The sequence below is a fragment of the Pan troglodytes genome, chromosome 2 (assembly GCF_028858775.2).
Source record: "Pan troglodytes isolate AG18354 chromosome 2, NHGRI_mPanTro3-v2.0_pri, whole genome shotgun sequence".
Lineage (NCBI taxonomy): Eukaryota > Metazoa > Chordata > Mammalia > Primates > Hominidae > Pan > Pan troglodytes.
In genome coordinates this window covers 112,160,256-112,173,921 of record NC_086015.1, presented here as the reverse complement: position 1 = coordinate 112,173,921, position 13,666 = coordinate 112,160,256, and the positions used below count along the sequence as shown (strand labels likewise).

The 13,666-nt window shown below is 35.7% G+C and overlaps 1 protein-coding gene across 1 annotated transcript in view; it reads right to left on the bottom strand.

The window, feature by feature from the left end:
* Positions 1 to 12,972, bottom strand: part of TRAT1 (T cell receptor associated transmembrane adaptor 1) — a 31,524-nt gene extending 18,552 nt beyond the window's left edge. Inside the window, exons 1-2 of the mRNA XM_001152059.4 lie at positions 12,774 to 12,972; positions 4,929 to 5,039 (exon numbers count right to left, since the gene is read on the bottom strand). Coding sequence (XP_001152059.1) covers positions 4,929 to 5,039; positions 12,774 to 12,780 — 118 coding nt within the window. The 5' untranslated portion in view covers positions 12,781 to 12,972. The remainder of the gene's footprint in view (positions 1 to 4,928; positions 5,040 to 12,773) is intronic.
* Positions 12,973 to 13,666: the final 694 nt, after the last annotated feature.

Here is a 13,666-nt window from a genome sequence, read left to right as displayed (position 1 = left end):
GGAGCACCTGAAATGGGATGTAAGAAGTTCAAGGGCACCCCATTCCATGCTACTTTTAGGATGTAAATGTATAATCTGCAGCTGAGCCATCAGTACTTGGGTAATTTTGTTTTGCAGTCCTCCCTAGAAGAAGGTTATAATCTCTTTAAATGAGCCGTAGTAAAAAGTTCAGAGGTTACAGCTAAGAATAAAAGCCAGCAAGCTCAGGCTTCTGAAAAGTTTGCTCTGTCATGAAGGATCAAAAGTTTATTTAAAAATAAGTGGCATGACTTAATTTAAAAGCTGCCTGGTGATTTCAATGACATTTAGCAAAATAAAAAAAGTGTATGCTTTGCTATAAAGCAATGAAATGTGCAAGACTGTGCGTGGGAAGAACTAGGTGAGCTCTCATAATCCTCTCCTGTGATTCAGATGCAAACACTTGTGGTCAGGTTTGTAGTTGAGAGGGTGTGATGCAAATATATTTGCTTTTATGTTTTTCCTCTTAGAGTGTTAACCCTCCTATGTACAAGAATAGACAACGGCACATAGTTTAAACTCCATAATGAAATTTCTCTGATACATGTTAAATGTGAAGATGCCATAATTTCCTACTGATAGGACTTTGATGTATGACCAAACCATATGCTTATTTATCCTTCTTTCCAAACCAGAGAGGAAGAGTTAAACAAAGAATAGTTTTTGGATTTGAAGAAGGAAAAAGTTAATGCACTCCTATCAGAAAAAGAAATAAATATAATCCTCCTAAAGAACAGATTTGAACAAAGAATCACATAAAAAATGAAGGATTTATTTTAGGGAGAATGAGAGAACTCCATTTCAAAGCTTCTACCTAGCTGCTACAGAGAACATCAAGGGGAGGCTTATCTGGTCTATCTGATTGAATGTGCAGATATTGTATTGTTGCTGAAATGGAGATTTTCTTTTGAACGCTATTTATTACACCAGCAAAACTTATTCACTGACTAACCAAGGTGGAGTCAGATCTTGCAAATTTCTCAGCCACAAAGAGTAACACAAAGATGCAAACATAAAAAGTTATATGAGGCCAGATACAGGGGCATTTCATTCACAGCCCAAGTGGCAGAAAAGCCAGTTGATACAATAGAATCTCTTTTATTATAGTTTGTTTGTCCCAGAGAAATAAGGCAGGAAGTCTTCTTCAGGAAGATTGGAAGGAACTGAACTGTTTGCAGAGCAGTTCTGAAATATATTTGAAATCTCTGGGTTAGAAACAAAGATAGTTCTATTTGTTCATATGGGATGGAAAGAAAGGCAGAGCTATTACTAATACTTGGGAAAAGATGTTAGGAGAAGTTGGGGCAGAGAGAAAGGGTGGAGGTGGGATAAGAACAAAGGACATTCTTAGCGTTGATGAATACATCAATTGCACACCAATAAAATGCAAGTTCCAGTGTATGCTCCACCTAATGAGGGTACATTACTGCTCAAATAAAAGGTTTTGTGATAAGCTAATGTTTAGAATCAATTCCATAAAACTCTACAGAAAACTCTCTGAAATGGACCTGAATGTGACATACATGACCACAACATTTAGTGCTAAAGCTCAGGGTATTGTACAGATGTGTTAAATAATATAGAGATGAGGAAAGTGAAGTTGGAGCTGGAGAGGACTTAGAGGGGCATAGGGATGGTGGGAGCAGCAAAGTAGCCAGAGAAACCAATGTTCACCAAAATAACAGATGTGAAAATTACATGGGATGACATATAGCCATAGTAGATCCTTAATAATTATTTGTGGAAAGAAGGAAGGAAACAACACGGCCACTAGGTATGGTGATGGGCTGTACCAGATCTAGGACTGACCTACTAAGTCCCCAGCACTATGCAAAGATGTGTGTGTGTGTGTGTGTGTGTGTGTGTGTGTAATTCTTACAAGAACCCTAGGGTCTAGATGGTATTTTCCACATCTTATAGATAAGGAAACTGAAACTCAGAGAAATTATGTTACTTGTACAAGATCTTCCAGCTAAATATTGAAGGCAGAGTTCTAATTTACATCAGGTCTACTTCAAAGGTATACTATTAAAAACAATTGAGAGAAGCAAAATTTATTTAAAAAATACATCAATAAATGCAATTTATTGTTCACTGTTTTCTTAAAAATGTTCTTTCCATTATACTACTTTTAGGTAATAGAGCTGCTTATGACATGCTTGGGGCAGTAAGGGTTTTCACAATTGAAAAGGAAAAAAATCTGTCCTGAAATAACAAAATGAAAACGTGGGTTTTTTTTGTTTTGTTTTGTTTTTGACAGAGTCTTGCTCTTTTACCCAGGCTGGAGTGCAGTGGCGCTATTTCAGCTCATGGCAACCTCTGCCTCCTGGGTTTAAGCGATTCTCCTGCCTCAGCCTCCCGAGTAGCTGGGATTACAGGCATGCGCCACTATGCCCAGCTAATTTTTGTAATTTTAGTAGAGATGGAGTTTCTCCATGTTGACCAGGCTGGTCTCGAACTCCTGACCTCAGGCGATCCACCCACCTCTGCCTCCCAAAGCACTGGGATTACAGGCACTGCTTTTTAAACTACCAAACACGATGCTTTTTAAAGTAAGGCTACTGTCTTTCTGCAGTGGTCAACTTACCATAGTAAGCAACTACACAAAGGAGTTTGCATGGAGGCAAAAAGGTATGGATGTGGGTAAATAAATCCCAATGCACAAACTACCAAAAATGAGAATTGTAAAACCTATTTACAATGAGTTGTAAAAGACTAGTACAGCTGAATACTTCTGGGGCAGAAGTACTACATTAGTGAAATTATACCAGTCCTGATCTTGATGATGTTGATAAAAAGCAGTTCTTAACATCCATAATTCATGCAATCATAGGACTGAAAAAATTGACTATTAAGGTTGAAAGTAAATAGGTCACATTTGCTAGATAAATTTTAAGTTAGACAATTGAGCTCAAGGTAAGCATGTCAGTGTCTACCTGTTACCTGGCCCCTCAGCAATCTTAAAAGGATTATCAATGGAATCAATGAAAGAGTGAGGTACTAATTCAGGTTCCTGTTCTTGTCTTGGTTGTCACCTTAAATTATTTACTCTCTGTAGAACTCAATTCACATTTTTTTTGTAATTCTGGCTATATATTATCTGGATTTATAAGATATCTTAATAAAGAAGTTAAAATAGCCAATTTGATATATAAAGCAAAGTGCTACTCTGAGCTCATTTTTATCTATAAAAGAGGGAAACTGTAGAAGATGTTTGATGATGGGTCATTTATACATCTGACTTATATAGTTTATGTTTATTTGAAAATATATTGGATTTTTAAAAGATTACTGAAAGCATTGCTAATGAAAAAGATTGCTTGTCATAAATTTCACCTTAGCCATAGAATTGATATAATAGAGATCCAAAAAGAGTGTTGGGTTTCTGGCTGAGGACAACTGGTCAACAATGTCAAGGAAGGATGTACTTCCTTCTTTTCAAACCTTCTTTTTCAAACCTTTTGGGACAGAGAATTAGAAAAACTGGACACTTATCATTGATTTTGCTATTGAATAGATGTGTGGCTTCAGCTAGACCACTCCATTTTCGAGTACCTCTCATCTTATTTTCAAACCTGCATGACAATAATCCCTTCTTCATATTTTATATTAGTATTATCGGTGCTTAAGATATTTCTAAGTGAAGCAAGGACATTTGCTGCAATCTGACCATTGTTCTAAATTAGCTCTATGACATTTTTCTTGGACACATGTGTCTAAGTTAATTTTGTTAACTTAGTTTTATTTCATTTCCTCTGTTAAAAGGAAATGCATTTATCCTTTCTTTTCTTTTATTACCACTTAAATGTCCTGCCCTTAAGGGTTTCTTGGTATTTAAACACCTTCCAGGCTGGGCGTGGTTGCTCATACCTGTAATCTCAGTGTTTTGGGAGGCCAAGGCAGGAGGATGGCTTGAGAACAAGAGTACAGGATCAGCCTGGGCAACATAGTGAGACTCCCATCTCTACAAAAAATTTCTGAAAATTAGCTGGATGTGTTTGTGCATGCCTGTAATCCTAGCTACTTGAGGGGCTGAGGCAAGAGGATTGTTTGAGCACAGAAGTTTGAGGCTGCAGTGAGTTATAATCATGCCACTGCATTCCAGCCTGGGCGACAGAGCAAGATCCTGTCTCAAAAAAAAAAAAAAAAAAAAAAGATACCTTCCAGCAATAGTTGAACTTTCATTCTCCCATCCATCCATATGTATTCAACATGTAATGGATTCAACATGGATCCATGCATATTCAACATGAATTGGATGCCTACAGCATACAAAGGCTGTGCCAGCTGCTGGACTTCAGGCCATTTCAGTTGTGGCATATGCAGATTGAAAGCCACATGGTTAAAACTTATGCCCAGCATGTTGAAAAAGCAAAGCTGACAGTGGCAGATACTCTTGACCTCTCCTAGACTCTGGGAGTGTTTGACAGCAAGCCCATGGTTCAATCTATTCCTTTTCTCGTCTTCTGACCCCGCTCCTTTGTGTTGCATGTGAGAATGCCTGACTGATCCTGAGAAGATTAGGTTGGCTTGAATGGAATCTTAAAGAGCTAGACTTCCCTTTGTTTATTATGTATCAGAGAGAACCTTGATGGCTGCCCCAGCATAGACTACAATTTCATAGGTTTTTCAACTGGAGGAGGAAAAACGTATTTACCAGGATAATCCCTTCCCACTCTACACCCTAAAGAAGAGTTCCTAAATTGGATAACTATTTCACATTTCTAATATGATTGCATTCTTAAATAAGAGAACCCTTTGGGCGAGAAAAATTAGCAAATAGATTTTCTATAGATAAAAATATCCTGTTGAATGACATTTCATAAAATTGTCTGCTTCCATAGGTTTTCCAGCGACTCCATAGTCTCCATTCAAGCAGGTACCATGTGAAATTTGTCAAAATGTCTTACCTTGTCGTTGCTTTTCCACATAGTGGGAAATATTGAAGATCAGTGATATAACCAAAGCCAAGCCCAACAATGCTAGAAGTCCCCAGAGGAAAAAAGGGCACCCAGAGATTCCTGGAAATTAAAATAAACATACACATAATATAACAGCTGCTTACCCATTTGTTTTGGTCTGGCTATTGCCACAGTTAAAGCTGTTGCATTTATTCATAATGAAGTACACATTCTCTACCGAGAAACTAATTAATATTCATAACTTTTTTCAGTTTTCAAAGTGGGTGTTGGTGTTAAGTTGCTGAATTCAGCATGGGCAAAAGGATTCAAGTTTCTCACATTCTGAGTGTTTATGAAATAAACGACTTTTTTGTGTAGCTATTAAAAGGTGACAAGTGGTGACTGATAAAAAACTTTTGTTCAAAAATCAACAACATTCAAATTACCAAGAATTCTAGTTTGCTATACTTTTCACCTTTCTTTAATCCTCAGACTGTAATCATACACGCTTTCCTTATTTACAGAAAATGGCCTGTTCTCTTCCATTGATCTCAGTAGTATAGAATACGATGTGTTGGGATAAAACAATAATTCTGGAGCCCAGTTTTGTTAAGATTGGCCACAGGGAGCTTTTCTCATACTATGTAGAGCCCCATGAATGTAAAGTGGAAAGTTAATTACACTTCTCTTTCCCCTAGGCCTACACAGGGTCAGGATAATCAGTATTACCATCTTCCACCTCCACATCTTGTCCCAGTAGAAGGTCTTCAAGGGCAATGACACACATGGAGAGGTCTTCTCCTGTAACAATGCCTCCTGGAATACCTCCTGAAGGACCTACCTGAGGCTATTTTACAGTTAACTTTTTTTATAAGTAGAAGAAGTACTCTAAGGTAATGATAAAAGCATAGTATAGTAAATACATAAACCACTAATATAGTCATTTATTATCATTACCAAATATTCTATACATAATTGTATTGCTCTACTTTTCTACAACGGACAGCACAGTAGGTTTGTTTACACCAGCATCACCATAAACATATGAGTAATGCATTGCACTATGACATCCCAACAGTTATGAAGTCACTAAATGATAAAAGTTTTTCAGCCCCATTATAATCTTATGGGACCACCATAATATATGTGGTCAATCATCGACCAAAACGTTGTGTGTGTGTGTGTGTGTGTGTGTGTGTGTGTGTTTTGAGATGGAGTCTTGCTCTTTCGCCCAGGCTGAAGTGCAGTGGCACGATCTCGGCTCACTACAACCTCCACCTCCCAGGTTCAGGCAATTCTGCTGTCTCAGCCTCCCAAGTAGCTGGGATTACAGGTGTGCACCACCACGCCTGGCTAATTTTTGAGTTTTTAGTAGAGACAGGGTTTCACCATGCTGGCCAGGCTGGTCTCAAACTCCTGACCTCAAGTGATCTGCCCACCTCGGCCTCCCAAAGTGCTGGGATTACAGGTGCGAGACACTGAGCCCAGCCAGACCAAAACATTGTTACATAGCACATGACTGTACATTGTACAGTGACAATTATATAATATAACATAATATAGTATAGAACAGCTTCCCTACAAACTCATTTTACAGTTAATTTATTATAGAGTTGACCAGGGAGTCGCATTGGTTAAAATTAAGCATTTAATGGATGCAGTCATCATTTACCCTTGGCCAAATTGGACTTGTAACCCTGCTTTAGAAATAGTCCAAGCTATAATTATTGCATCCAATTTCTATAGTATATACTTTGGGACCTTGATCATTCACTCATCAGATGCTGAAGGGATGAGAAGTTGATTTCAGAAAGATTATTTTGACCTTGCCTGTGTGAAACTACCTGGATCTACCCATGAATGGAAGTAAAATAGACTTTGATGACTTTCTATTCTGGACATGTCCCAGTTATGTTTTCAAAATTTCTTAAGGGAATGTCAAGACTGCTTCCATCTCGCCGACCATTAAAGCATACAATCTGCCCTAAAATGGCAACAGAGAGTTGAACTTCATGTTGTAGTCAGAAAATAAAATCTAAAATTCTCTGTTGTTCTTTCTTATTTGCTTCAATTTTCCACATTTGGGCCTTTGTTCTCAGGACAAAATAAAACATGTTTTAAGACAAAGAAGCCATATGAAACTCTTCATTGAATACATTAATTTCAAGGATACTATGAACTGGAAGACATTATTTAATACATCACATGGTGTCTCAAATATAAAGGCCTGGGGATTTCCTTAAGAACTGGTACATTTTTGCTATTATATCCCATGTGAATATTGTACTTAATCATCTGTCTGTCTTTGATACACAATCTAAGCAAATCTCAAGGGCTTTATGATACTCATTTTTGTGAACTAATCATATCCGTTTCTCCTTATTTTCCCTTCACCTTGACTTATTTGGTTATCTTTTATACTGTTACACTTATTTCTAATACCCCTTTTTCTGGAGGAGGGGTAAATAAATACATGGAAAATAATAATAAATCTCTAGCACTTATGACCCTCGGGAACACTAATAAAAATCGATCTCCTTTCTACTTAGCATTTTTTTTTCTTTCCACTTGCCACAGCATGTAGTATTTAGTATATACTCAATACATAGTTATGGTTTGAGTAAATAAAATGTAGTACAATATAACCAATCATACTTCAAGGAAATAAACAGAAAGCCCTAATCTTATTTTAGCTATAAATCATCCAATCATTTGGACAAAATTATATTTCAAATAGAAGTTTTGCTTTCTCCTTTCCAATTAAAGAGAGAATTGAAATAGTTGTGTTAGTCCATTAATTGCTATAAGAAGACAATTTGACTCTCAGCTACAAAGAAACAACCTAATCAATATCACAAGCCTATATGCTACACTAAAAGTTTTTAGGAAAGTCCTAATAATTTTCATGAAATATGTCAGAAACACTAAGGCAAGAATTTGGGTCACACTGTACATTTCTTTAGGGTTGTGTTTTGTTGTTTACTGTTAGAGTAAATTTGCCCCACATAACCACTTGGAGGCTTTTAAAAACACAATCTAAGTTCTAATATTGGGGAGTAGTTTAGGTATGTGTGATGCAGTTTCACATGGTCTCTGGTTTCCTCTGCTTTTAGGGTCTGTAATTCCTGACACTTCTGTTTTCCAAGTTTTAAAAAATAATATATAAATTTTAAACAGGAAGATTTTTATTTGGAGGCTTTGTATTTTATGACATTCTTAATATCTTTCACAATTTTTTGCTTGCCAACAATAAATACCCCCATTTTGAAAAACAATGCACACACATGAGAAGGGTAGATATTAAGTAGATAATGATGGAAATTTTCAACTTGAATTCAGGTCTGTATAAACGTACACACACACACACACACACACACACACACACATACACACATACTTTATACCTCCCCTTACCCAGTAATTCTAAATATGCAGTATAAATATCTCCATATTCCTGTGGGTATCTACTTAGTACAGACAGTGCCTCTTAGAATATTGGATGCACAAAGTGCTTAAAATTTTTTACCCAACAAGTGTAACCTTTAGTATCAATATTCATTAATTGTAATTACTTTCATTTATATAGCTTTGATCAATTTTAAAAAACTCCCACACAATTTGAATTCAGCTATTTACACTGTTAAAAAGCCGAAGGCCTCGAGAAATTATCAGAGAGGAATGGCAGCTAGGAAAATCATGATTTAAGTTTCTCTCCAGCTTCCAACTACCAGGGGCTAATAGTGGTGGGTTTAATTATAAAACCTCTGACTCCCTTAAAGCCAACAGTAATTGGCAGGCACTGTCTTTGAAATTCACAATTGCATGTGCTCTGGAAGGAAACCCAGCTAAGCAAATATAATGTCTTTCTGCTGGCAGATTTGATTTACACAGAAGCCTTTACTTAAACAATTAGCAATAGAAAAAGCAATAAATATAATGCCTTAATTGTTTTTACTTCAGGCTATCTTTAACTGAGACAAGTGTATGAGTTTATAGTATATTACAGCATATAGCTTCTCTTAATGGCTTTCCTTGGCTTGTAAACTCTGTCAGAGCAATGAACGTCTTTTTGCATTCCATGAATGTGTATATTTATTTTAGGCACCCAGAAATCTCAATAGCAGTATTATGATCCCCATGAGTCTACTTATAAAATGAGTTTTTCTTACCATGGTGGTGGTTGGTGCTAAATAAGGCACATTCTTGATGATTTTTTGAACGTGACACATGATCACTACACGCACAAACCCAACCACTACCCATCATCCCACAATAAAAGACATTTGAATCATGGATATTAGCACAGGAGGGGGCTCTCAAATCAGTTCCAGGCTTTCAAGTAAAATACCATGCTGTTTTTAATGCAAATCTGAAATCCACTGACCTTATGTGTCTATTATGAACAGGGGGTTATTTGAGAAGTAAATGGTGTGTGTTGGGGAGTGGGCTGTGATGGGGAAAGAGAAAATAGTAATATTAGCTTTGGATACCTATTTTCAAACTGTGGAAAAGGGAATGAGAGTAGTCACCAGTTGTGTGGCTGGTTGTGTGCAAATCACTGAATCTCACTAAGACAATTGTAAAACTGGATTTCATATCTTCATCTGTGTTACATTAAGGCTACCTCTTCCTAGCACATCATGATTCCCCTCAATCAATACTTTACTTAATTTAATTGAAGAAAGTATAAATATGAGAGTGAGGTGGAGGACAGAAGAGAGTAAATTATGATTCCTCCAATGCTAGACTCTTCATTGCTTCTACAATTAAACTTTACCTGAGATTGGTAAACCTCAGAAATTCTACTGAGATTAAAGTGCTGCTGTAGATGAACTTGTCTTTCTCTGTATTTAGTGACTTCATTTATATGTATACTTATTGTTTCTCATTTGAGAAGAACCTTAGTAAGATCCTCTGAAGATGGCATGGTTGTATGGCAACTTTCATCCAATAAAATACTTTATGATGTTTCTTTTAATATTTCAAGAAGGCCTATTAATTTTGTCATCTCTTCCCTTTAATTCAGGAATGCTGAGAAGATTAAGTGTAATCAAAAATGTCTGGGAAAGTGCCCAATAATGATTTCTCTTATTCACTAGCAACTTGGGGACATTTATTTCTTGGAACTATGATCTTTAATTGACTATCTTTCCTGGATTGACTTTCCTTAAAAACACTGCCCAATTCATAATATTACCTAAATTAAATGGAGAAACATTGTCTTTGACCCATCTGAGTTTAAAAGATAATTTACACGTTGGTCCCACCTAGTCTCTAAAAGAAAGGATTTCATTGTCCTCAAAAGGTGATGAGGCTCAAGAGAAGATAAAACTGAGTAAAGACAATGAGACTCCTTTTTTTAAAAAAAATGAAGATCAGTAAACTAAATTGTGAATCATTATTTAAATTAATGATAGACCAAAGGACTTGTTTTCACTATTTGATTCCATTAATATTGATTTTATGTAAATGCAGAAAAACAGCAGGAATTATGATACCAGAACATTATGGATGATGCAGTGACTACAGGCGTATAGGTAGGAAAAAAGAAAATACTTGAGTTTTTGTTTTCATACATAGTTTTACTTAACTAGAAATAATTATTCCTTTGTGTGTGTTCAAATTTATTTTATTTTTTATTTTACCTATCTAAATATAAAAAATACTATCATCTGATTCTCTTCCTTCATGTGAAATTTTGTTTTGTTTTGACTTTTAATACCTGTGAGGTTTTTAAATACTTTGTCTTTGCATCTCTTCTGTGAAACTGTAAAAGTTCTCAACTGTTGATGTAGGAGCTCCTGTATTAAACCCAAAGGGGAAGTCTGAACTACAAAATGCGATGGAGGAAATGTTACCATATCTGTTCTAAATTTAGAATTAATTAGTCCTGAAAATAGAGGAATGTCATATTCACTGTCTTTGGTTTTCCCATGCTTTCTGAGTTCCCCATCATCATCAGCTCATGGAATTATACTTAGTAATGCTATGTTCATTTCTTGCAGGGCACTAGAAAAATTGGGACACTTGTTTTTGTTCTTTGCTAAAGTATGAACTGGGAAAGATAAGGAGAGGTATGAAAATTGTATGCCAGCTTATGGTCCCTGTGTGATTTATGTAATCAATTGGTTTTAAGATCCATCAAACAGAACAATGGAAGCCAATTCACAGAAATTATAATATATGCAATCTTTACTCCATAGCTGGCCTATACAAATTGGTATTAAAAGTACAAAGCATAATAAGTAAGCAAAAGAGGTAATCAGACTATCACAAATGATAGCTATAAACAGTTTAAAAATCCATGCAAAAATGTTCAACCTCATTATAATCAAAGTAATGCATATTGAACAATGAGTTAGCATGTTGTGCTTATGAGATTAGTGACGATTTTTTAAAGGAGATCAGCCTGTGAAGGAGAAGCACTGCTAGAATGAGAGGGAATTGGCATCACTCTTAGAAAAGCAATTTGGCAATAATGAGACTTAAAATGCCATAATCTCTTAATAATTTCAGTTCTAGAAAGTTTTCTGAAAAAAATAACCCTTACTACAGAAAAAGCTATAGAGTTGTTCATCTTTCTGTCATGTAAAAATATTTTTAAAAACTGTATACAACAGGGCTGGGCGCAGTGGCTCACGCCTGTAATCTCAGCACTTTGGGAGGCCAAGGCGGGCGGATCACGAGGTCAAGAGATCGAGACCATCCTGGCCAACATAATGAAACCCTGTCTCTATTAGAAATACAAAAATTAGCCAGGCGTGGTGGCACGCGCCTGTAGTCCCAGATACTCAGGAGGTTGAGGCAGGAGAATCGCTTGAACCTGGGAGGCAGAGGTTGCAGTGAGCCAAGATTGCGCCACTGCACTCCTGCCTGGCAACAAAGAGAGACTCTGTCTCAAAAAAAAACAAACAAAAAAAACTGTATACAACATAAATGTTCAGCAATAAACAAATGACTAAACTATAACTGAATAGATGTGATTTTTGTGCATTCATTTAAAATGATTATGCAGAAGTTATATTAAAAAGGGACATGGTTATGTTAGTGAAAAAAGCTGGATATATTATGCACATTATTATTTCAGTTATGAAAAGCAAACTATATAGAATGTATATAAATAAAATTTGAAAGGAAATACAACATATTTTGTGTTTTTAAGGTGATGGAAAATACGTATGAATTTTTAATATATATATTTCACAGTTCTCCCACATTACATAATATGCATGTTTCCTTTTGCAACAAAAAGATGTTTATTTAATAAATTAAAAGTACATAAAATAATACAGGAGGAATGAACCATCAACATGGATTCATAACAGTGAGTCAATATGGATCCAACCCTTTCACAACAGCGAGTGAATATGGATCTAACCCTCATGATTAATCGCACAGCAATTGAATTTTCACTGGCCTTTTCAAAATTGTTGTCTCTCTGAATGTTGACAATTGCATTGCTTTCTAGAAAATACTATAGTGCCTAATCTCTGAGGAATTAGAATTACACTTATCCTGTTTAATAGCTAAACTAAAGAGGAATACACATAGTCAACAAAAGCTTCTTTAAAAATAACAAGTACTTCACATGGCATAATTATCAGTGAACACTTACTGAACAGCTGTAATTAGATTTACATTCTAAAATGCTGTCCACATTTTTCTTTCAAAAGAAAAATGTCAACTTATACTCATTAACATGTTTCAAAATATATTTTAATTACACTAAAAGTTATCCAACATTTTAAAAATAACTACTTTCTAAATACTAAGGGTCTTCTCGTTAGGACTTAGAAATTATTAAGTGAATTTTTAGACACACAAATGGAACACAAAATTTAAAATGCCACTTACCTGACATGCTTCTTTTTTTCAGAGAAATCTTTATCTAGCCATAAGACAAATATATGGATTAAAAATCCTCCTACAAACTTTTTTCCTAGGTGATGTTGCTCGGTTATGTTAAAAGCAGCATGACAGTAAAACTTATCTTTATCTGTGCCTCAGATTCTTTTCTCTTCTGTTTCTTAAAATCTTTTGTGTGTACTTTGTTTCAGTTACAAACAGGAAATGTGGTGAAGGAGTTGTCTTGAGTTTTGATCTGAAAACAGTCGACTTAAATTGTGTAACGTGGGAAGAAAAATCCCACACACCTTTGTAATCTGACATTTGAATTTTTATCAATACCTGAGTCTAATTGAAAAATAAATAAATAGAGGTATGAATTAAACCAGGAGGGATCTTCCTATCTCTGGAGAGAATCCAGTCATCTCTTCACAAGTAAATTCACATGGAAACAAAATAAGATACACTAAACTGATGAGTAAATAGTAAGCAACCCCTGGGTGTGCTCAGCTGTTGTATTTTCTTGAGCCATGATGGAGGACAGGGAGTTAATATTTTTTGAGCACTTAGTATGTATCAGTTGCCTTCTATACCTCATCTTAATGCGAGGCTAGATGCCTGCCTTATTTCCTGACAATCCTCACCTTGTCAGTATGAGTTTCTCTGTCCAATCTAGAGCCACCTGACAACAAGCTCCTGTTCTCAACCACCATCCCAGAGTCTTAATAGCAGCAGTTCTTACATGTTGGTGTACATAAGTATGCTATAAGATGCTAGTTTAAAATCCTGGGCCCGTCTAAATTAGACTATTTAGGGTGAAGCACTAGAATCTGCATTTTAACAAGCAGATTTTCTGAGTGCATTTTAAATTACATATATTGTATATGATAAGATATTTTAAT